Source organism: Oncorhynchus clarkii, chromosome 14 (genome assembly GCF_045791955.1).
Source record: "Oncorhynchus clarkii lewisi isolate Uvic-CL-2024 chromosome 14, UVic_Ocla_1.0, whole genome shotgun sequence".
Lineage (NCBI taxonomy): Eukaryota > Metazoa > Chordata > Actinopteri > Salmoniformes > Salmonidae > Oncorhynchus > Oncorhynchus clarkii.
The window spans coordinates 8,485,012-8,509,350 of record NC_092160.1 but is presented as its reverse complement, the minus strand read 5'-3'; the positions used below and the strand labels follow the sequence as shown (position 1 = coordinate 8,509,350).

At 42.2% G+C, this 24,339-nt stretch overlaps 1 protein-coding gene across 3 annotated transcripts in view; it reads right to left on the bottom strand.

The window, feature by feature from the left end:
• Positions 1 to 84: 84 nt before the first annotated feature.
• Positions 85 to 24,339, bottom strand: part of LOC139366220 (cleavage stimulation factor subunit 2-like) — a 28,566-nt gene continuing 4,311 nt past the window's right edge. Inside the window, exons 4-14 of one of the 3 annotated variants that reach the window (XM_071103450.1) lie at positions 17,862 to 17,998; positions 17,605 to 17,724; positions 17,266 to 17,388; positions 16,545 to 16,644; positions 16,188 to 16,250; positions 15,337 to 15,396; positions 6,641 to 6,740; positions 6,187 to 6,524; positions 5,876 to 6,000; positions 5,721 to 5,795; positions 85 to 889 (exon numbers count right to left, since the gene is read on the bottom strand). In XM_071103450.1, the coding sequence (XP_070959551.1) occupies positions 767 to 889; positions 5,721 to 5,795; positions 5,876 to 6,000; positions 6,187 to 6,524; positions 6,641 to 6,740; positions 15,337 to 15,396; positions 16,188 to 16,250; positions 16,545 to 16,644; positions 17,266 to 17,388; positions 17,605 to 17,724; positions 17,862 to 17,998 (1,364 nt within the window). In that variant the 3' untranslated portion in view covers positions 85 to 766. The remainder of the gene's footprint in view (positions 890 to 5,720; positions 5,796 to 5,875; positions 6,001 to 6,186; positions 6,525 to 6,640; positions 6,741 to 15,336; positions 15,397 to 16,187; positions 16,251 to 16,544; positions 16,645 to 17,265; positions 17,389 to 17,604; positions 17,725 to 17,861; positions 17,999 to 24,339) is intronic. The other 2 variants (XM_071103451.1, XM_071103452.1) reach the window with 2 other exon arrangements.

Sequence of the window (24,339 nt, the reverse complement as noted above, 5' to 3'; positions counted from 1 at the left end):
CACATTTAGACAAATGTGCACAAAATGAGAGAAATAAGCTTTTTGTGCATATGAAACATTTCATTTAAACTCAAACATGCAACCAACACTTTAAATATGTTTTATTCAGTGTAGAATAAAGAATCAACAATGGCTCTTCAATCTGAACATGACACTGAGGCCTTTGAGTTTCACGCTTTCAAGGTGTAGCTACAGAGAAGGAAATGATAGCAATGTTTTTACAAAAGCCCTATTGTATATCCATTTCCTTGTAAACGATACAGGTGCACTGAAGTGTTAAATGAGGGCGAGGCATTGCCAGTCAAAGCTACATAATCTGTTCTAGAACAAATGAGTCACGTATACAAATGTACTTTCCTCACATTTACAAAATAATTCCAAGGACTCTTTCACTCTGTGTATCCCCTCAACCTACACAATTGTTTCACTTCATTTGTATGTCCTTTTTCTTATGAGCAAATAGTTTATTTTAAATCTACAATGGACACTTTAAATCCTCTCCTGTACATCCCATCTGAATAAAATACAGTACTGAAAAATTGTTCTCGTCTATTTGTATTGATAGACAATATAAAAACCCATAACATCCGGCAATACTTCTGTTGAAGTGTTGCCATTTGAGGATGAACTGACATTCTTCAAATCACAAGCACTCACTTCAATCTTCCATTAAAAAAAGACAATATAATACAAAACAATCTACAAAATGTTTGAAATTAGGATGAGGTGACGTCGACATTATAGGGGACAGGGAGTTGGTTGTTCTTTAGGGCGCCCCGGCGGTCTTCTGGATCTGCTCTTTGAGGATGAGGATGCTCTGCCTCTGCTCTGGGGGTAGCATGGCAATCTGTTCTGGGGTCAGCTGCAGCACCTGCATGATCAAGGCGGCCTGGAAAACAATAGACAAACTGGTGAACCACACTGCTCTCAGATCAGATATTGACAGGCAGGCAGTAATAAAAACCAAAATACCTTCAAAAGCACAGCTTGGATACAGAAGGAAAGTCAGATATTTCAAAATAGTTTACACAGAACACGTTCAAAATTTTCCACTGAATAACTACGTCATGTAGTGTATTCCATTGGTTGTTATTGCATTGAAATAAATGGCTTTTCATTGAGTGCTAATGCATTGGTTATTTTGTTGCCCTGACTCGTTACTCTTCAGGTAGCCAAAGAAAGCACTGAGCCCCAAGTTGTCTCCACAAACCCAAGTGCTTGAGATGTCAATCCTCTTCTCACCCCATTCCTCAATAAATTCCTTCCCAGACTGCTGACGGGTTAGGACAGACAGACCTTTCATTTAAAAGTTGGGGTTTAAGCTTCTTGTCATTGAGCATCTTTTTTTATTTGACCTTTATTTAACCAGGTAGGCCAGTTGAGAACAAGTTCTCAATTACATCTGCAACCTGGCCAAGATATAGCAAAGCAGTGCAACAAAAACAGAGTTACAAACGTTCAGTCAATAACACAATAGAAAAATCTATGTACAGTGTGTGCAAATGTACAAGAGTAGGGAGGTAATAAAAATGCTAAATTGTAATTATTTCGCCTAAACACTGGAGTGATAGATGTGCAGATGATGTGCAAGTAGAGATACTGGGATGCAAAAGAGCAAGAGGGTAAGTAATAATATGGGGATGAGGTAGTTGGGTGTGCCATTTACAGATTGGCTGTGTACAGGTACAGTGATCGGTAAGTTGCTCTGACGGCTGATGCTTAAAGTTAGAGAGGGAGAGATAAGAGTCCAGCTTCAGTGATTTTTGCAATTCATTCCAGTCATTGGCAGCAGAGAACTGGAAGGAAAGGCAGCCAAAGGAAGTGTTGGCTTTGGGGGATGACCAGTGAAATATACCTGCTGGAGCGCATGCTACGGGTGGGTGTTGCTATGGTGACCAGTGAGCTGAGATAATGCGGGGCTTTACCTAGCAAAGACTTAGATGACCTGGAGCCACTGAGTTTGGTGACAAATATGTAGTGAGGGCCAGCCAACGAGAGCATACAGGTCGCAGTGGTGGGTAGTATATGGGGCTTTGGTGACAAAACGGATGGCACTGCGATAGACTACATCCAATTATCTGAGTAGAGTGTTGGAGGCTATTTTGTAAATGACGTCGCCAAAGTCGAGGATCGGTAGGATAGTCAGTTTTACAAGGGTATATTTGGCAGCATGAGTGAAGTAGGCTTTGTTGCGAAATAGGAAGCCGATTCTAGATTTAATTTTGGATTGGAGATGCTTAATGTGAGTCTGGAAGGAGAGTTTACAGTCTAGCCAGACACCTAGGTATTTGTAGTTATCCACATATTCTAGGTTAGAATCGTCCAGGGTAGTGATGCTAGTCGGGCGGGAAGGTGCGGGCAGCAATTGGTTGAAGAGCATGCACTTAGTTTTACTAGCATTTAAAAGCTGTTGGAGGCCACAGAAGGAGTGTTGTATGGCGTTGAAGCTCATTTGGAGGTTTGTTAGCACAGTGTCCACAGAATGGTGTCATCTGCGTAGAAATGGATCAGAGAATCACCAGCAGCAAGAGTGACATCATTGTTATATACAGAAAAAAAAAAAAAAGAGTCAGCCCGAGAATTGAACCCTGTGGAACCCCCATAGAGACTGCCAGAGGTCCGGACAACAGGCCCTCCGATTTGACACTCTGAACTATCTGAGAAGTAGTTGGTGAACCAGGCGAGGCAGTCATTTGAGAAGCCAAGGCTATTGAGTCTGCCAATAAGAATGTGATGATTGACAGAGTCGAAAGCCTTGGCCAGGTCGATGAAGACAGCTGCACAGTACAGTGCCTTCAGAAAGTATTCACACCCCTTGACTTTCACATTTTGTTGCGTTACAGCCGGAATTTAAAATTGTGATTTGTCACTGGCCTACACACAACAACCCATTATGTCAAAGTGGAATTGTGTTTTTTACAAATCAATAAAAGTGGAAAAGCTGAAATGTCTTGAGGCAATAAGTATTCAAACCTTTTGTTATGGCAAGCCTAAATAAGTTCAAGAGTATAAATATGCTTTCAAGTCACATAATAAGTTGCATGGACTTTGAATACAAGAGTGTTTAAACATTATTTTTGAATGGCTACCTCATGTCTGTACCCCACACATAATTTTGAAGGTCCCTCAGCTCGAGCAGTAAATTTCAAACAGACTGAACCGCAAAGAATGGAGGTTTTCCAATGCCTCGCAAAGGGCACCTATTGGTAGATGGGTAAAAAAAGAACGAAAAAAATACATTGAATATCCCTTTGAGCATGGTGAAGTTATTACACTTTGGATGGTGTATCAATACACCCAGTCACTGCAAAGATACAGGCGTCCTTACTAACTCATTTGCCGGAGAGGAAGAAAACCGCTCAGGGACTTCACCATGAGGCCAATGGTGACTTTAAAACAGTTACAGAGTTGAATGGCTGTGATAGGAGAAAACTGAGGATGAATCAACATTGTAGTTAGTGCCTTCGGAAAGTATTCACACCCCTTGACTTTTTCCACATTCTGTTATGTTACAGCCTTATTCTAAAATGGATTAAATTGTTTCCCCCCATAATGACAAAGCAAAAACAGGTTTAGAAATGTTTGTGAATGTATTAAAAATAAACTGAAATGTCACATTTACATAAGTATTTAGACCCTTAAAAATAAGTACTTTGTTGAAGCACCTTTGGCAGCATCGAGTCTTCTTGGGTATGACGCTACAAGCTTGGCACACCTGTATTTAGGGAGTTTATCCCATTCTTCTCTGCAGATCCTCTCAAGCGCTGTCAGGTTGGATGGGGAGTGTTGCTGCACAGCTATTTTCAGGTCTTTCCAGATATGATCGATCGGGTTCTAGTCCGAGCTCTGGCTGGGCCACTCAAGGACATTCAGAGACTTGTCCCGAAGCCAGTCCTGAGTTGTCTTGGCTGTGTGCTTAGGGTGGTTGTCCTGTTGGAAGGTGAACCTTCACCCCAGTCGGAGGTCCTGAGCGCTCTGGAGCAGGTTGTCATCAAGGATCTTTGCCTCGATCCTGACTAGTCTCCCAGTCCCTGCTGAAGAAAAACATCCCCACAACCATGCTTCACCGTAGGGAAGTGCTGCAGGGATATTTCTCCTTCTGGAAGGTTCTCCCATCTCCACAGAGGAACTCGGTCAGAGTGACCATCGGGTTCTTGGTCACCTCCCTGACCAATGCCTTTCTCCCCTGATTGCTCAGCTTGGCCGGGCGGCCAGCTCTAGGAAGAGTCTTGGTGGTTCCAAACTTCTTCCATTTAAGAATGATGGAGGCCACTGTGTTCTTGGGAACATTCAATGCAGCAAACATTTTTTGGTACCCTTCCCCAGATCTGTGCCTTGACACAATCCTGTCTCGGAGCTCCAGGGACAATTCCTCCAACCTCATGTTTTGGTTTTTGCTCTGACTTGCACCGTCAACTGTGAGACCTCATATAGACAGGTGTGTGCCTTTCCAAATCATGTCCAATCAAGTTGTAGAAACATCTCAAGAATGAGCAATGGAAACCAAGATGCACCTGAGCTCAATTTCAAGTCTCATAGCAAAGGGTCTGAATGGTTATGTAAATAAGGCATCGGTTTAATTTGTATACATTTGCAGACATTTCTAAAAACCTGTTTTCGCTTTGTCATTATGGGGTTGTGTGTGTAGATTTCTGAGGACTTCTAGCCCTTTTAGAATAAGGCTGTAACGTAACAAAATGTTGAAAAAGTAAAGGGGTCTGAATACTTTCCAAAGGTTATGTATGCCACAATACTAACCTGCTGAACCTAGTGAAAAGCAAGCAAGCCTGTACAGAATAACATTTTCCTAAACATGCATTGTTTGAACAAGGCACTAAAGTAATACTGCAAAAAATGTTGCAAAGCAATTAACCTTTTGTCCTGAATACAAAGTGTTATGTTTGTGGCAAATCCAATACAACATGACCGAGTACAACTCTCCATACTTTCAAGCATAGTGGTGGCTGCATCATGTTATGGGCATGATTGTAATCGTTAAGGACTCGGGAGCTTTATAGGATAAAACAATAAAGACAGAATGGAGATAAGCACAGGCAAAATTCTAGAGGAACTCCTGGTTCAGTCTGCTTTCCAACAGACACTAGATGACAAACGTACCTTTCAGAAGGACAAAAACCTAAAGTACAGGGCCAAATCTACACTGGAGTTGCTTACCAAGAAGACCTTGAAAGTTCCTGAGTGGCCATATTAAAGCGACATAAAATTCTATGGCAAGACCTGAAAACGGTTGTTTAGCAATGATCAACAACCAATTTGACAGAGCTTGAAGGATTTTGAAAATAAGATAATGGGCAAATGTTGCACAATCCAGGTGTGCAAAGCTCTTCGAGACTTACAGTTGCAATCGTTGCCAAAGGTTATTCTAACATGCATTGACTCAGGGGGTTGAATACTTATGTAATCAAGACAGTGTTTTTGTTTTTATACAAATGTTTGAATTTTTCTTCCACTTTGACATTAGGGTATTTTGTGCAGATCATTGACCAAAATAAATCACAATTAAATAGATTTCAATCACACTTTAACACAACAAAATGTGGAAAAAGTCAATAGATGTGAATACTTTCTGAAGGTACTTGATGCTCTAGTTTCTCTAGACAGCCAACACTAATCTGAGCCAATATCTTCTAGTACTAGCCAGGCATTTTAAGGTGAAACTGAAAGTTAATCGTGACACAATGGTGACATGACAAACACACCTTCTCATGGTCCTGTGAGGTCACCTGGCTTTGCCCTGGGCTGAAGCTACCTCCAGACTGTGGTACACCAGGACCCTGAAAAAAACAGTTATTAGAACTGTTTTCATTGACAACAAGACCTAATGTTGAAGACATTTGCTGTAGGTAGGCAGTACCGGTCTGGCAGTTGGAGGGGCATTAGGATTCATGGAGTGTGGGGGGGGACCCTGCATTCCTTGGGCCATGGGAACCCTCTGGCCTGACACTGGTCCACGGGTGTCCACTGCTCTGGGGTCACAACCTTTAGAAACAACAGCCATTCCTCACGTGATTACTCATTACAGATCTGATCTAACTAGTCTAAGCACAGGAGCTTTTCCACCTGTTTTCCACACAATTCTAAATTATGGCAATAATGCTTCTAATAAAATGTCTGCTAATAAAAGAGACTTAATTGGACTTGATGTTAATACTGTGATGTGGTTACCTCTTGTCTCCATGGGGGGTCCCCTGGGCTCCATCATGGGTGGTCCCCGGGGCTCTCCCATCATGCCCCTGGGTTCACTCATGGGGGGTCCCCGGAGCTCTCCCATCATGCCTCTGGGTTCACCCATGGGGGGTCCCCGGGGCTCTCCCATCATGCCCCTGGGTTCACCCATGGGGGGTCCCCGGGTCTCTCCCATCATGCCTCTGGGTTCACCCATGGGGGGTCCTCTCATGTCATGAGGTGGCCTCATGTCCGAAGGAGGCCCGCCAACCATCTGGTTCATGTGCATGGGGGGCCCCTGGTGTGGTGGGGGGGCGCCAATGAAGGCTCCTCCACGACTGGACACAAAGAACAGAATAAGCCAGTCGTTCACAGAAATTGAAAAGGTGCTATAAGAATGCAATTGATTAACTCAATGACGGTAAAACTACACTAACAATGCCTCCTCTTTCACCTGGGTTCGATGACCTCTCCTGTGACTGAGAGCAGGGTTCCTCCTCGGGGGTCGTTGGGGCCATCGCCAAGCAGGCCTCTGGGGGGGATACCACCTGGTCCTGAGGGGGGTATACATCAGTCAGCTATAGACATGTCGGAGGGACACCATCTATCACAGAACACAACATCACTACACCGTAATGCATCCAAAGAACTACAGTTCTAATTCTATGGTCATGTCACTCATCAGACCATGGTGATTTAATTTCACAATGACTCCCATAGGTCACACAGAGAGACACAATAACCACAGCACAGTAATGACACAGCTCACCATCACACCACAGACAGAGGACCGAGGTAAAAACAACAAGGAGTTTTATACAAAAGGAGAACGGCATATCTTTGAAAATGTTCCGTTTTCAAGTCGTTTGCCTACTTGCACATCTGGTATTGTTGGACCGGACACGTCAATAGAAGAGGCATGTGTTAGCAACATGAAAAAAGGCCATGGGTGTTAACATGAAATTGCTAAAACAGCATTAGCACAAATCTATTTTGTTGACTACAATAAATGTATTAATCCCATTCCTCGTCATGGAATTTTCTAACAGGTGATTACAATTGAGGTTATTTGTTCATGCGGCCGCCTTTGGCAATCACTCTAATCATTCATCATACTTGTATCTTGGGACTATTGTTCATATTTGCAGTTGCATCACACTCCTCTATGACATGATAGGGTTTTAGGGCAATGTGTATTTTTAGCCTGAAGTAAACACCCACTGCATGACCAGTCAGATTAATAATACATTTCTAAATGACAAAAATGTATTTACTCTAACAGGACATCATTTATGCTCTCATGGTCTAAAAAGAGTCCATATTAACAAAAGGAAACTGAAGGACTAACAGTACAGTTAGATATCAATAAAAAAAAAAAACTGTACCATAGAGGTACAAAATAAGTTAGAGGAAAAACAAAAAGAAATGGGGGAACTTATTCAAGAAAGAGCAAGTGTAATATATTATATAAATAAAGCGAAATGGATGGAATATGGGGGGGGAATGCACAAAATTATTTTACAATCTTCAACATAGAAATGCTACCAAAAAAATGTTATTGAAACATGTTAAATGGAGTCACGCATGATACTCTTTCAAAATAGTGTTCAGTGTAAGTAAAGTACGTTAAGAATATGTTTTCATTTCAGTTTCCTCCATCTCCACTAACCGAAGCTAATTGTATGGATTTTTTCCCTATTAATAACGTAAAATTAACATCTGTACAGAAAGACTCATGTGAAGGCCAAATTGCAGAGGAGGAACTTCTTGATGCAATTAAAGCCTTTATGGCTGGGAAAACATGTATTTTTAGATATACTTAGTGGACCAATATTAGCATGTTTGAAGCACTCCTATATAAACAGATTATAGGATACGCAACAAGAAGGATTTCATTATTACTGAAACAGGATCCAAATGATTGATATATATATATATATATATATATATATATAAATAAAAGAGGTCGACCGATTAATCGGGAATGGCCGATTAATTAGGGCCGATTTCAAGTTTTCATAACTATCGGAAATCGGTATTTTTGGGCGCCGATTTAAAAAAAATGGTATACCTTTATTTAACTAGGCAAGTCAGTTAAGAACACATTCTTATTTTCAATGACGGCCTAGGAACGGTAGGTTAACTGCCTTGTTCAGGGGCAGAACAACAGATTTTCACCTTGTTAGCTCGGGGGATCCAATCTTGCAACCTTACAGTTAACTTGTCCAACGCAATAACGACCTGCCTATCTCTCGTTGCACTCCACAAGGAGACTGCCTGTTACGAGAATGCAGTAAGCCAAGGTAAGTTGCTAGCTAGCATTAAACTTATCTTTAAAAAAACAATCAATCATAATCACTAGTTACCTACACATGGTTGATGATATTACTAGATATTATCTAGCGTGTCCTGCGTTGCATATAATCTGACTGAGCATACAAGTATCTGAGCAGTGGTAGGCAGAGGCAGGCGCGTAAACATTCATTCAAACAGCACTTTTGTGCGTTTTGCCAGCAGCTCTTCGTTGTGCGTCAAGCATCGCGCTGTTTATGACTTCAAGCCTATCAACTCCCAAGATGAGGCTTGTGTAACCGAAGTGAAATGGCTAGCTAGTTAGCACGCGCTAATAGTGTTTCAAACATCACTCGCGCATGGGTAACACTGCTTCGATGGTGGCTGTTGTCGTTGTGTTGCTGGGTCGAGCCCATGGAAGAGCGAGGAGAGGGACGGAAGCTATACGGTTACTCTGGCAATACTAAAGTGCCTATAAGAACATCCAATAGTCAAAGGTTAATGAAATACAAATGGTATAGAGGGAAATAGTCCTATAATTCCTATAATAACTACAACCTAAAACTTCTTACCTGGGAATATTGAAGACTCATGTTAAAAGGAACCACCAGCTTTCATATGTTCTCATGTTCTGAGCAAGGAACTGAAACGTTAGCTTTCTTACATAGCACATATTGCACTTTTACTTGAGGCAAAATTGATTTTATTGATGTATTATATTAAGTTAAAAAAAAGTATTAATTCAGTATTGTTGTAATTGTCATTATTACAAATAAAAGTTAAAAAAAAAATATATATATATATTTTTTAATTAATTTTATTTTTTTTATCAAATCGTCCGATTTATCGGTATCGGCTTTTTTGGTCATCCAATAATTGGTATCGGTGTTGAAAAATCCTAAAACCGGTCGACCTCTAATTAATATAAATATATACACACACTGCTAAAAATAAATAAAGGGAACACTGAAATAACACATCCTAGATCTGAATGAATGAAATATTCTTATTAAATACTTTTTTCTTTACATAGTTGAATGTGCTGACAACAAAATCACACAAAAATGATCAATAGAAATCAAATTTATCAACCCATGGAGGTCTGGATTTGGAGTCACACTCAAAATTAAAGTGGAAAACCACAACTTGAGGCTCAGTAGTGTGTGTGGCCTCCACGTGCCTGTATGACCTCCCTACAACGCCTGGACATGCTCCTGATGAGGTGGCGGATGGTCTCCTGAGGGATCTCCTCCCAGACCTGGACTAAAGCATCCGCCAACTCCTGGACAGTCTGTGGTGCAACGTGGCATTGGTGGATGGAGCGAGACATGATGTCCCAGATGTGCTCAATTGGATTCAGGTCTGGGGAACGGGCAGGCCAGTCCATAGCATCAATGCCTTCCTCTTGCAGGAACTGCTGACACACTCCAGCCACATGAGGTCTAGCATTGTCTTGCATTAGGAGGAACCCAGGGCCAACCGCACCAGCATATGGTCTCACAAGGGGTCTGAGGATCTCATCTCGGTACCTAATGACAGTCAGGCTACCTCTGGCGAGCACATGGAGGGCTGTGCGGCACCCCCAAAGAAATGCCACCCCACACCATGACTGACCCACCGCCAAACCGGTCATGCTGGAGGATGTTGCAGGCAGCAGAACGTTCTCCACGGCATCTCCAGACTCTGTCACGTCTGTCACGTGCTCAGTGTGAACCTGCTTTCATCTGTGAAGAGCACAGGGCGCCAGTGGCGAATTTGCCAATCTTGGTGTTCTCTGGCAAATGCCAAACGTCCTGCACAGTGTTGGGCTGTAAGCACAACCCCCACCTGTGGACGTCGGGCCCTCATACCACCCTCATGGAGTCTGCTCAAATGGTCAGAAACAGACACATGCACATTTGTGGCCTGCTGGAGGTCCTTTTGCAGGGCTCTGGCAGTGCTCCTCCTTGCACAAAGGCGGAGGTAGCGGCCCTGCTGCTGGGTTGTTGCACTCCTACGGCCTCCTCCACATCTCCTGATCTACTGGCCTGTCTCCTGGTAGCGCCTCCATGCTCTGGACACTACGCTGACAGACACAGCAAACCTTCTTGCCACAGCTCGCATTGATGTGCCATCCTGGATGAGCTGCACTACCTGAGCCACTTGTGTGGGTTGTAGACTCCGTCTCATGCTACCACTAGAGTGAAAGCACCGCCAGCATTCAAAAGTGACCAAAACATCAGCCAGGAAGCATAGGAACTGAGAAGTGGTCTGTGGTCACCACCTGCAGAACCACTCCTTTATTGGGGGTGTCTTGCTAATCGCCTATAATTTCCACCTGTTGTCTATTCCATTTGCACAACAGCATGTGAAATTTATTGGCAATCAGTGTTGCTTCCTAAGTGGACAGTTTGATTTCACAGAAGTGTGATTGACTTGGAGTTACATTGTGTTGTTTAAGTGTTCCCTTTATTTTTTTGAGCAGTGTATATATAAAGAACCAGTCCATTAAAAAATTGGAGGCCTCTTACACTTTAGTGTTGTGATGCAAAAATTCTAGCTAAATGCTTGGAGCATAGAATTTAAAAAAAGGTTTTGTCAGATATTATTCATCCTAATCAGACAGGTTTTTAACATGGACAACACATTGGAGATAAGAGAAGTAATGGAAACAATAGAAAACCAGGCCTGGTATTCATAGCGGACTTTAAAAAGGCTTTTGATAAAGTACAACTGGAGTTTATATATAAATGCCTGGAATATTTCAATTTCGGAGAATGTCTTATAAAATGGGTTAAAGTTATGTTGTGTACACCGTCACTGGTATTAACCCTAGGTGTAAAATAGTAAATAATGTCTACATCTCAGAAAGTTTTAAACTATCAAGAGGAGTAAAACAAGGTTGTCCATTTTCCACATATCTATTTATTATTTCCATTGAAATGTTAGCTGTTAAAAGTAGACCCAACAATAATATTAAGGGATTAGAAATCCGTACGCTGATGGTTCATGTTTTCTTTTAAAACCACAATTAGAATACCTCCACAGCCTCAGAGGATCTAGATAGTTTTTCTAACCTCTCTGGATTAAAACCACATTATGATAAGTGTACTATATTACATAGTGGATCAATAAAAAAAAATGCAACTTTTACATTACTGTGTAGTTTACCAATAAAATGGTCTGATGGTGATGTGGACATACTTGTTATACATATCCTGAAAGAAAGAAATAATCTTACTCCAACAACTTTTAATAGAAAGTTGGCAAAAATAGATAAGATCTTGCTACCATTGAAAGGAAAATAGCTGTCTATTTGTGGAAAAATCCCAGATTAACTCTAGTCAAATCACAGTTGACCTATTTGCTTATGGTTTTGCCTAAACCTAGTGACCTGCTTTTTAAATTATATGAACAAAAAAAAAAAAAAACTTTTAAAGCCAGACATAATTAAAAGGGCCTATCTATTTAACGAACATGAATTTGGAGGGCAGAAATGAAATATTAAAGCATTAGCCCTCTCACTAGAGGCATCAGTCATACAAAAGTTATACTTAGTCATTTAATAGAGAAATCTGAAATGGTTAAGACTGTCTCACCCCATGTTCCAGAATGGCCTTTTTCCCTTTATTCAGATTACAACTGCTCGCTTTCGGTTATTTGAAAACAAAATCTCCAAAATATCATTATTTTTTTAAACAAGCCTTAGAAAGGTGGATGAAATTTCAGTTCAATCCACCTGAAAAGACAGAACAAATAATACAACAAATAGTGGTTAAACTCAAATATACTAATTGATAACAAAAAATTAAATATCCCCCTTTTCTACATTTATCAAAAAATCAAACTACAATCTTTGTAAATTATATCATAAATAGGATATACGGAGTTGTCATACATGCAGCTAACAAACACATATGGAAATGTCTGCTCTACCCAAAATTACAACCAACTAAATGCAGCATTACCATAAAAATGGAAGAGGCAAAAGTAAGGAACTTGTCTGTTGGCCCTGCATTAAATACCAAAAATGGTTAAATAAAATTGTGATAAATAAAAAAAAATTATACCAATTTCATTGAAGGACCCCCAAAAAATGACAGCTGTGCCATATACATTTCTAAATAGTTGGGAAGAGATTTGCAATATACCGATTCTATGGCACATGGTTAATGAATTGACAAGCAAAATGATGCCGGATTCAAAACGTCTAATTTTTCAATTTAAATTATACAAAATTCTTGCGACAGACACAGTTGAAGTCGGAAGTTTACAAATACCTTAACCAAATACATTTAAACTCAATATCACAATTCCCGACATTTAATCGTAGTAAAATGTTCTTGTCTTACAATGGGTCAGAAGTTTACATACACTCAATTAGTATTCGGAAGCATTGCCTTTAAATTGTTTAACTTGGATCAAACATTTCTGGTAGCTTTCCACAAGCTTCCCACAATAAGTTGGGTGAATTTTGGCCCATTCCTCCTGACAGAGCCGATGTAACTGAGTCAGGTTTGTAGGCCTCCTTGCTTGCACACGCTTTTTCAGTTCTGTCCACAAATTTTCTATGGGATTTAGGTCAGGGCTTTGTGATGGCCACTCCAATACCTTGACTTTGTTGTCCTAAAGCCATTTTTCCACAACTTTGGAAGTATCCTTGGTGTCATTGTCCATTTGCGACCAAGCTTTAACTTTCTGACTGATGTCTTGAGATGTTGCTTCAATATAATCTATATAATTTTCCATCCTCATGATGCCATCTATTTTTTTGAAGTGACCCAGTCCCTCCTGCAGCAAAGCACCCCACAACATGATGCTGCCACTCCCATGCTTCACAGTTGGGATGGTGTTCTTCAGCTTGCAAGGATCCCTCTTTTTCCTCCAAAAATAACAATGGTCATTATGGCCAAACAGTTCTATTTTTGTTGTTTCATCAGACCAGGTTTCCTTCCTGAGCGGTATAACGGTTGCGTGGTCCCATGGTGTTTATACTTGCGTACTATTGTTTGTACAGATGAATGTTGTATCTTCAGGCGTTTGGAAATTGCTCCCAAGGATTAACCAGACTTGTGGAGGTCTACAATTTTTTTTCTGAGGTCTTGGCTGATTTCTTTTGATTTTCCCATGATGTCAAGCAAAGAGGCACTGAGTTTAAAAGTAGACCTTGAAATACATCCACAGGTACACCTCCAATTGACTCATATTATGTCAATTAGCCTATCAGAAGCTTCTAAAGCCATGATATAATTTTCTGGAATTTTCCAAGCCGTTTAAAAGACACAGTCAACTTAGTGTAGGTAAACTTCTGACCCACTGGAATTGTGATACAGGGAAATAATCTGTTTGTAAACAATAGTTGGAAAAATGACTTGTGTAATGCAAAGTAGATGTCCTAACCGACTTGCCAAAACAATAGTTTGTTAAACAAGAAATTTGTAGAGTGGTTAAAAAAACTAGTTTTAATGACTCCAACCTAAATGTATGTAAACTTCCGACTAACTGTATGTATGCATGTATGTGCTGGGCGATATGGACAAAATATCATGTCACGGTATACAAATGGTATTTGACAGTATATTGTTTTTAAATGATAAAATGTCTAAATTTGCTTTATAAGTAGTGCATGACCTCAGAGTGTCAACACATGCATTCTAAGTGATTTCAATGGGTCTTTTTCCATTCTTATTGTTTCAGAAAATGTTCAATTCAACCCCAATTTTGTTGTTGTTGCATTTTCATACATTTCTTGATTTCATGCACACATTTGAGAATTTCCACACTGCCATGTAGGGCTTCACGATACGGGAAAACAATCTAAACATTATTTTGAACCAAATGTTGCAATAGCGATTTGACTTATGATTTAGAGCTAAACACTTGGGTAAAATGTTGGAATCATGGAAATAGAATGACTATTCTAATTCTATAGTTAGAATATGGTGGGCACTTTGAATAGTGTTGTTTGACATGAAAACAAATGAAAATGCCAGGGAGGAGTTAGTGATAGGAACCAAAGTGTTGATAATTGTTTCCTAGGGGACCCTATAATCTTTGGCTACATTGTCTGTTCTCTCTTAACTACTTCATGTAGCTAACCTATTAATGCTTCTTGTATTCCTCTTTGATTTAGAAGGTACTGTTGCACAAACAGCATGTTGATTTAGGTGTACACCGTCACTGGTATTATCAGGCTGTATAACTAATTATGTTTGCTCTAACTCAGTACATTATCTAGCTACCTAGCGATTAGCGGCTTTAGGCCCAACTTGCTAAGAAAAACTAGCAGATGTAAGCAACACAAACTAATAGTGTAATTATAGAACGCTACTGGAAGAATATATGAAGAAGCAAAGTGAAAACAGCATTGTTGCATTGACCATGCAGACTGAATACAAGTGTCTTGTGGTCGAGGAACAACAAATGCGCTCCTTGAGTGACAGGGGGCAGGGCTAGGTCTGTATGGAAACCGGCATTGAGAGAGCGAGAGGACTCAAGAAGCAAACTATAAAAATGGACGTTAAACACAGAGCATCATATTTAACAAACCAAACATTCAAATATCGTTATAGAAGGTGAAGTAAAAACCCAAATTGGTCCATGAATCAATACAGGTTTATCGTAAAATACAGTATACTGCCCAGCCCTAACATACATACATACTTTACCCCAAAAAACATATGGGGGATTGGAAATGATTCAGACAATTACATTAATGGGAGCAACAATCTATCCCCAATATTAAAGCCGATCCACCACCTGAAATTAAAATATATAAAAAAAATAATGCATGCGCTCATGAGACAGCCTATAACAGCCCTGTTGGCTTGGCTGGAGTCTGGGACAGGCCAGAGCCTGGGGTTAGGGTGTGAGTGATACCTTGAGGCCGCTCGATAGCAGCTTGCCCAGACGATCCTACGGGAGAGTGCTGGAGGTTTCCTGAGCCAGCATTAAGTGAAAAAAAAACAGGAGACAACTCAGAGAGCAAAGCAGCAACACATAGGAGTGCACCCACCGCATGCCACACTGACAGAGAAGCCCACAGACTTCATAGCAGGAGCTCAGAACACACACAGAAAGCAGCACTACTGACATGGATGGCTGAAGTGGATGAGGTGGCAGAGGTGCGTTTAGTGGTTAAAATGTACAAATATATATATTGCAGATAGAAATGTACTTATGTACTTAATCCCCCCAAGGAAATAGTCTCGGTAATCTTTACATAGTTGGACAATCATCAGGCTCCCGAGTGGAGCAGCGGTCTAAGGCACTGCATCTCAGTCCTAAAGGCGTCATGGGAGACACCTCGAATCCAGGCTGTATCACAACCGGCTGTGATTGGGAGTCCCATAGGGCAGCACACAATTGGCCCAGCGTCGTCCGGGTTTGGCCGGTGTAGGCCATCATTGTAAATAAGAATTTGTTCTAGTTAAATAAAGGTTAAATAAATAAATCCAAAATAAAATCATGGCTGATCTATTACTTTAACTGCAATGCTATGATCTCATCCACCTGAGTTGGCCCCATGTCCTGAGGAACTTAAACCACTAGTTTCCTCTGCCACCAAGTGTCAACAAGGAGTAATGACATGCACAGGAGGAAAGGAAGACATGAACAGGTAATGCTAAGACTTAACTGGTAAATACTTCAATTGAAGCCCCGGCTAGGAATGGATGGATTGTAATGCCATTAAAACTAGTTTCATTGGAGACACAGGCATGTTAGATTACCTTGTCCCCTATCGATAGGAACGGGACCTCCCTGAGGCATTCCTATCGGTGGCTGTATCCCACCTGGGGTGAGATGGCAAGGTGAAGCACAACAGGGGTGCCCCTTTGACTTTTGGATACCGAGAGGCTGTCTATGGGTGTGGGTGTGGGTGTTGGTTCTTCTATCCTTGTGGAGACCTAAAATCCCCACAAGGATAGTAAAACAAGGAACATTCTCCATTGTGGGGACATTTCCCACATCCCGATTAGGACAAAAGCTATTTTAAGCTTAGGGGTTAGGTTTAAGAAAATGTATTTTAGGTCCCCACGAGGATAGAACATAAACGTGTGTGTGAGAGATAAAGGGTCTCTCTTTACCTGGTGGTCCCACTAGTCCCTGCCCTGGCATGGGCCCAGGTCCTCCACCTATGGGAGGGGGCTGCATCATCTGGGGGGCTCCGTTCATGTGCATGCCCGGCTGACGACCACACACAACCAGACATTAGGACGGGGAATAGCACACATGAATCATGTAACAATTATTAAAATGTACAGTACCAGTCAAAAGTTGACACCTACTCATTCCAGAGTTACTTTATTTGTACTATTTTCTACATCGTTATTCTACAGTGAAGACATCAAAACTATGAAATAACACATATGGAATCATGCAGTAACCCCCTCAAAAAAAAGTGTTTAACAAATCAAAATATATTTTATATTTGAGATTCTTCAAAGTAGCATTCCAGGTGAAGCTGATTGAGAGAATGCCAAGAGTGTGCAAAGCTGTCATCAAGGCAAAGGGTGACTACTTTGAAGAATCTAAAATACATTTTGACTTGTTTAACACATGATTCCATGTGTTATTTCATAGTTTTGATGTCCTCACTATTATTCCACAATTTAGAAAATTAGAAAAAAAACTCTGGAATGAGTAGGTGTCCAAACTTTTGACTGGTCCTAGATTTAGCATTAGAGATTGTGTAGGTTGATCTCAGATGTAGGAAACTGACAGATGGTCTTCAGTTGACCTAAATCCTAATAAATTAAACGATTAGCTATTAAACAATTAGTTATGGGTCTGCCAAAGTGGATTCACCATTGGCTGTGACTGGGAGACTGGAGCGTTGGGCGGTGGAATAGGCTGGTTGGCCACTGGCACTGGTCCAGCTTGACTGTTGGGAACCAATGGCTGCACTGGGGTTTGACGGTGAAGCATTTTCTACAGCAGAGGTCAAACGAGCAGAGGAACATCAAGTTAAACGTTGACAATTCTCTTGACGACAACATGTGCAACAATATCTCTGAATGAGTTCATGCTCAAGGTCTATGAAGAATACAATCTTAACCATTACGCTCTAAAGTCAGTACGACACCTAACCCCATAATCACTGGAGTGCATTTGCACTGACCCAAGTTTCGAGTAACCAGGTCTCACCAAGGCGATCTCAGGGTCTACGATCCTCATGACCACCTGGGCCTGGAGCAGGGCAAAGGCCAGCTGGGGGTTCTGCAACAGCATGTTCCTGGCCTCCTGGGGACTGTTTTGCACACACAGCTGGAGGGGATAATTACACCACAATGGGAGTCCAATGAATTTGTCTTTGGATTATCCACAAGTGACTGTCTATGGATGGATGTGATGATATACAATCTCAAAACAAGGAAACTGGGGTCTAAAGAGAGAAAACTCACCTTCATCTGTTTCATGAGCTCAAACATCTGCTCTGGGGGCAGACTGGCCACAGCTCTGCTTATAGACTCTGGAGCCTCATCTGGTATTATGTTGTCCCCGTAGGGAGACTCAATGATAGGGGCCCCTGTCCCCAAACCTAGGGGAGACAACAGGAGTTATGTCCGAAGAGTTATGCTGAAAGCTTCACACTACCAATTATTGAGAAGCAGCAAAACATGTCCCAACCCCTTTTCAGATGTTTGTTTTGGTGAATAGTGCACTGCACACGTTCCATTGTGGTTAATCGGGCACTGCAGTGTAGCGGGCCAATAGACCTGCGGGTTCTGACAGAGATCATTACGGTGCGGTCTGCATTTTTTATGCTGCGGTTGTGAGTGGGCGGTCACAAAGACAGACACCTTTGGGATGAAAATATTTGTTGTCGTCCCGCAGATTATTTCAAAACTGACATCTATCTGCTTTGCATGCGCTAGCCTACCTATTGTATTAAATGCACATCTGTCGCATTATTCACACTCAGAATTCGCTGATTCAAGTTAAGTAGCATATCTCCTAGTTGGGCGTGCTAGATCAAGTGCGCATAGAATGTTTAGTCTCAATGAAATAGAGTAGACTGCCTATGCATGGACGGAGATTGACGTGGCATTAACTTTCCAAGGAAATTAAATATGATGACTATATTTTCCTACAGTAGCTGGGTTGCCCTCCAATTTGCGACAGATTATCATGAGAATATTTTAAAATCTGCATTAAACAATTTGCACGGTTTCCCACCAGAGATGTTTCCATCAAACATACCTTTTGCGGATAAAAAGACTGCGCATGATGACGTAGTGCACATAAAAACACTTTTGCTGTTAAAAAAAAAACACAAAAACAAGTTAAAATGGGTTTCCATCGCATTTTCAACTCTTTTTCAAATGTTTTAATTGAACCTTCATTTAACTACGCAAGTCAGTTAAGAACAAATTCTTATTTACAATGATGGCCTACCCCAGCCGATACTGGGCAAATTGTACGCCGCCCTATGGGACTCCCAATCACAGCCGGATGTGAAACAGTCTTGATACGAACCAGGGACTGTAGTGACACCTCTTGCACAGAGATGCAGTGCCTTGTGCAACTCGGGAACTCTGGTTGTCAAAAAAACGGTTGCATTATACAGCACATTCGGAAAGTATTCAGAACCCTTGACTTTTAGCACATTTTATGTTACCGCTTATTCTAAAATGTATTAAATAGTATCCGCCCCTTAATCTAGTATTAAGTCTATTAAAAATAAAAAACTGAAATGTCACATTTACATAAGTATTCAGACCCTTTACTCAATACTTTGTAGAAGCACCTTTCGCAGCAATTACATCCGAGTCTTCTAGGGTATGACGCTACAAGTTTGGCACACCTGTATTTGGGGAGCGTCCCGCTGGACAATCTCGGAACTCATGACACGTGATGGCGCCGACAGAGGGGTCTGTCTGCCTCGCTTCTCGTTCTTAGCAAACTTTGCAGTATTTTGTTCTTGTGTATTATTTCTTACATTGTTAGCCCAGAAAATGTTGTGTTATGCAATAGTTATTCCCGGCTGTATGTAATATCAGGGCGGCGCTAACTCACCAACACTAACATTATTGCGACTTTCCCGAAGCAGATCATTTGTTTGCGCCATCCAGGGCAATTTAACTGATTCTAGAGGCCAACACAAAACAACACTGGTGGAGAAGAAGAATTCGGAGCGGTCTTCTAGTCAGACTTAGGAGGAGCGCACACCACCCACCGCATCCGAGTATATTACTCGCCAATGTTCAGTCCATGGGAAACAAAGTTGACGAGATCAGGCAACGGTTTCTTTCCAGAGAGACATCAGGGATTGTAACATAGTCCATTTCACGGAAACATGGCTCTCTCTGGATATTCTGTCGGAGTCAGTCTAGCCATCTGGATTCTCAGTTCATCGCGCCTCCAGGAAGAAGGGCGGGGTGTATGTTTCATGATTAACAACTCAGGGTGTAATTGTAATAACATACAGGAACTCAATTCCTTTTGTTCACCCGACCAAGAATACCTCAATCAAATGCCGATCGAATTCTCTTCGGTTATTGTCACAGCCGTGTATATCCCCCCTCAAGCTGATACCATGAGGGCCCTCAAACTTCACTGCACTTTATGCAAACCATAAATACTGAGGCTGCATTTATTGTTGCTGGGGATTTTAAAGAAAATTAGGAAAAGGCTACCTAAATTCTACCAGCATATCGACTGTAGTACTCACGCTGGAAAAACACCTCGACCATTGCTTCTCCAACTTCCGGGATGCATACAAGGCCCTCCCCCCGCCTTGCTTTTGGCAAATCTGACCATGACTCCATTTGCTCCTCCCTTCCTATAGGCAGAAACTCAAACAGGATGTACCCATGCTAAAGACTATTCAACGCTGGTCTGACCAATCGAAATCCACGCTTCAAGATTGTTTTGATCACGAGGACTGGGATATGTTCCGGGTAGCTTCCGAGAATACACAGACAGTTACTAATTTCATCAAGGAGTGTATAGGGGATGTTGTACCCACTGTGACTATTAAAACCTACCCTAACCAGAAACCGTGGAGAGAAGGCAGCATTCATGCAAAACTGAAAGTGCGAACCACCGCATATAACTACGGCAAGGTGACTGGGAATATAGCAGAACACAAACGTAGTAGTCATTCCCTCTGCAAGGCAATCAAACAAGCAAAATGACAGTATAGAGAAAGTGGAGTAGCAATTCAACGGCTTAGACACGAGACGTATGTGGCAGGGTCTACAGACAATCACGGACTACAAAAGGAAAACCAGCCATGTTGTGGACACCCACGCCTTGCTTCCGGACAAGATAAACACATTCTTTGCCCACTTTGAGGATAACAGTGCCACCGACACGGCCAGCTACCAAGGACTGTGGGCTCTTCTCCGTAGCCGACGTGAGTAAGACATTTTAACCCTTGTAGAAAAGTAACAAAATGTAGAAAAAGGTCAAGGGGTCTGAATTCTTTCTGAATGCACAGTATATCAAATGTGCCCACTAGTCTTGGCACATGCGCTCTAGCCAACAGCTTGCAGGTACAGTGTGGGTAGGCTACCTACATATTATGGATAAGAGTGATATTATTTATATTTATCAAACGACAGCCAAGCATTGATGATCATGTCACCAAAACAAGACCCTCGATATTTATTGGAAAGCAACATCAAGTTCGTCACCATGCACTTACTCGCCTGTGAAGTTCATCATAACTTATGTAATCTGTAGCCTAATAAACTGCATGCTTTCCAGTCGTAGTGGGAGGACCACACAACATATCATCACGTGACTCCAAGTTTACTTCGATATGTTATTCCACCGCCATTTCTCACATAATTTGGGTCTCCCGAGCGGTGCAGTGGTCTAAGGCACTGCATCTCAGTGCAAGAGGTGACACTACAGTCCCCGGTTCGTATCAAGGCTGTATCACATCCGGTCGTGATTGGGAGTCCCATAGGGCGGCGCATAATTGGCACAGCATCGTCCGGGTTTGGCCATCATTGTAAATAAGAATTTGTTCTTAACCGACTTGCCTAGTTAAATAAAAAAAATATATATAATAATAATAACTCATTTTACAGACACAAAAAGATCCCACCATGTGGAACCAACAAATTGTCTGTCGGCATTTATAAAATTGTAATTGTTCATCAGCCCGGTCGTAATTCATCCGCATGAAAATGGTTGGATGGAAACGTGGTTAGTGTCTGTTAATAAATATTGATGAATGGAAATAAGTGGATGGCACTCAACCAACGTGAGTTGAAGTGCAATCAAATAATTTGAGAACCAGTGAAAAGGCGCAACACGCACAGGCTACCATGGTGAGCAAGTGTTGCGCCTTTTCATTTTAAATAAATATCGATGACTCATTTGTCTCTGCCTCCAGATCGTCCTCCTAAAAAAAGGTAGGCTATATCCTATATGCAAAGCGTAGCTCAAGAGAAAGGTCATGTGTCTCATCATTCTTGCTGACCTATTCATGGTCCAAACACTCCAAACACACCAACAGTCGTGAAGAGGACACGACAGTACAAATCAAATCAAATTTTATTTGTCACATACACATGGTTAGCAGATGTTAATGCGAGTGTAGCGAAATGCTTGTGCTTCAAGTTCCGACAATGTAGTAATAACCAACAAGTAATCTAACTAACAATTCCAAAACTACTGTCTTGTACACGGTGTAAGGGGATAAAGAATATGTACATAAGGATATATGAATGAGTGATGGTACAGAGCAGCATAGGCAAGATACAGTAGATGGTATCGAGTACAGTATATACATATGAGATGAGTATGTAAACAAAGTGGCATAGTTAAAGTGGCTAGTGATACATGTATTACATAAGGATACAGTCGATGATATAGAGTACAGTATATACGTATGCATATGAGATGAATAATGTAGGGTAAGTAACATTATATAAGGTAGCATTGTTTAAAGTGGCTAGTGATATATTTACATCATTTCCCATCAATTCCCATTATTAAAGTGGCTGGAGTTGAGTCAGTGTCAGTGTGTTGGCAGCAGCCACTCAATGTTAGTGGTGGCTGTTTAACAGTCTGATGGCCTTGAGATAGAAGCTGTTTTTCAGTCTCTCGGTCCCAGCTTTGATGCACCTGTACTGACCTCGCCTTCTGGATGATAGCGGGGTGAACAGGCAGTGGCTCGGGTGGTTGATGTCCTTGATGATCTTTATGGCCTTCCTGTGACATCGGGTGGTGTAGGTGTCCTGGAGGGCAGGTAGTTTGCCCCCGGTGATGCGTTGTGCAGACCTCACTACCCTCTGGAGAGCCTTACGGTTGAGGGCGGAGCAGTTGCCGTACCAGGCGGTGATACAGCCCGCCAGGATGCTCTCGATTGTGCATCTGTAGAAGTTTGTGAGTGCTTTTGGTGACAAGCCGAATTTCTTCAGCCTCCTGAGGTTGAAGAGGCGCTGCTGCGCCTTCTTCACAATGCTGTCTGTGTGAGTGGACCAATTCAGTTTGTCTGTGATGTGTATGCCGAGGAACTTAAAACTTGCTACCCTCGCCACTACTGTTCCATCGATGTGGATAGGGGGGTGTTCCCTCTGCTGTTTCCTGAAGTCCACAATCATCTCCTTAGTTTTGTTGACGTTGAGTGTGAGGTTATTTTCCTGACACCACACTCCGAGGGCCCTCACCTCCTCCCTGTAGGCCGTCTCGTCGTTGTTGGTAATCAAGCCTACCACTGTTGTGTCGTCCGCAAACTTGATGATTGAGTTGGAGGCGTGCGTGGCCACGCAGTCATGGGTGAACAGGGAGTACAGGAGAGGGCTCAGAACGCCCCCCTGTTGGGCCCCAGTGTTGAGGATCAGCGGGGAGGAGATGTTGTTGCCTACCCTCACCACCTGGGGGCGGCCCGTCAGGAAGTCCAGTACCCAGTTGCACAGGGCGGGGTCGAGACCCAGGGTCTCGAGCTTGATGACGAGCTTGGAGGGTACTATGGTGTTGAATGCCGAGCTGTAGTCAATGAACAGCATTCTCACATAGGTATTCCTCTTGTCCAAATGGGTTAGGGCAGTGTGCAGTGTGGTTGAGATTGCATCGTCTGTGGACCTATTTGGGCGGTAAGCAAATTGGAGTGGGTCTAGGGTGTCAGGTAGGGTGGAGGTGATATGGTCCTTGACTAGTCTCTCAAAGCACTTCACGATGACGGAAGTGAGTGCTACGGGGCGGTAGTCGTTTAGCTCAGTTACCTTAGCTTTCTTGGGAACAGGAACAATGGTGGCCCTCTTGAAGCATGTGGGAACAGCAGACTGGTATAGGGATTGATTGAATATGTCTGTAAACACACCGGCCAGCTGGTCTGCGCATGCTCTGAGGGCGCGGCTGGGGATGCCGTCTGGGCCTGCAGCCTTGCGAGGGTTAACACGTTTAAATGTCTTACTCACCTCGGCTGCAGTGAAGGAGAGACCGCATGTTTTCGTTGCAGGCCGTGTCAGTGGCACTGTATTGTCCTCAAAGCGGGCAAAAAAGTTATTTAGTCTGCCTGGGAGCAGGACATCCTGGTCCGTGACTGGGCTGGATTTCTTCCTGTAGTCCGTGATTGACTGTAGACCCTGCCACATGTCTCTTGTGTCTGAGCCGTTGAATTGAGATTCTACTTTGTCTCTGTACTGACGCTTAGCTTGTTTGATAGCCTTGCGGAGGGAATAGCTGCACTGTTTGTATTCGGTCATGTTACCAGACACCTTGCCCTGATTAAAAGCAGTGGTTCGCGCTTTCAGTTTCACGCGAATGCTGCCATCAATCCACGGTTTCTGGTTAGGGAATGTTTTAATCGTTGCTATGGGAACGACATATTCAACGCACGTTCTAATGAACTCGCACACCGAATCAGCGTATTCGTCAATGTTGTTGTCTGACGCAATACGAAACATGTCCCAGTCCACG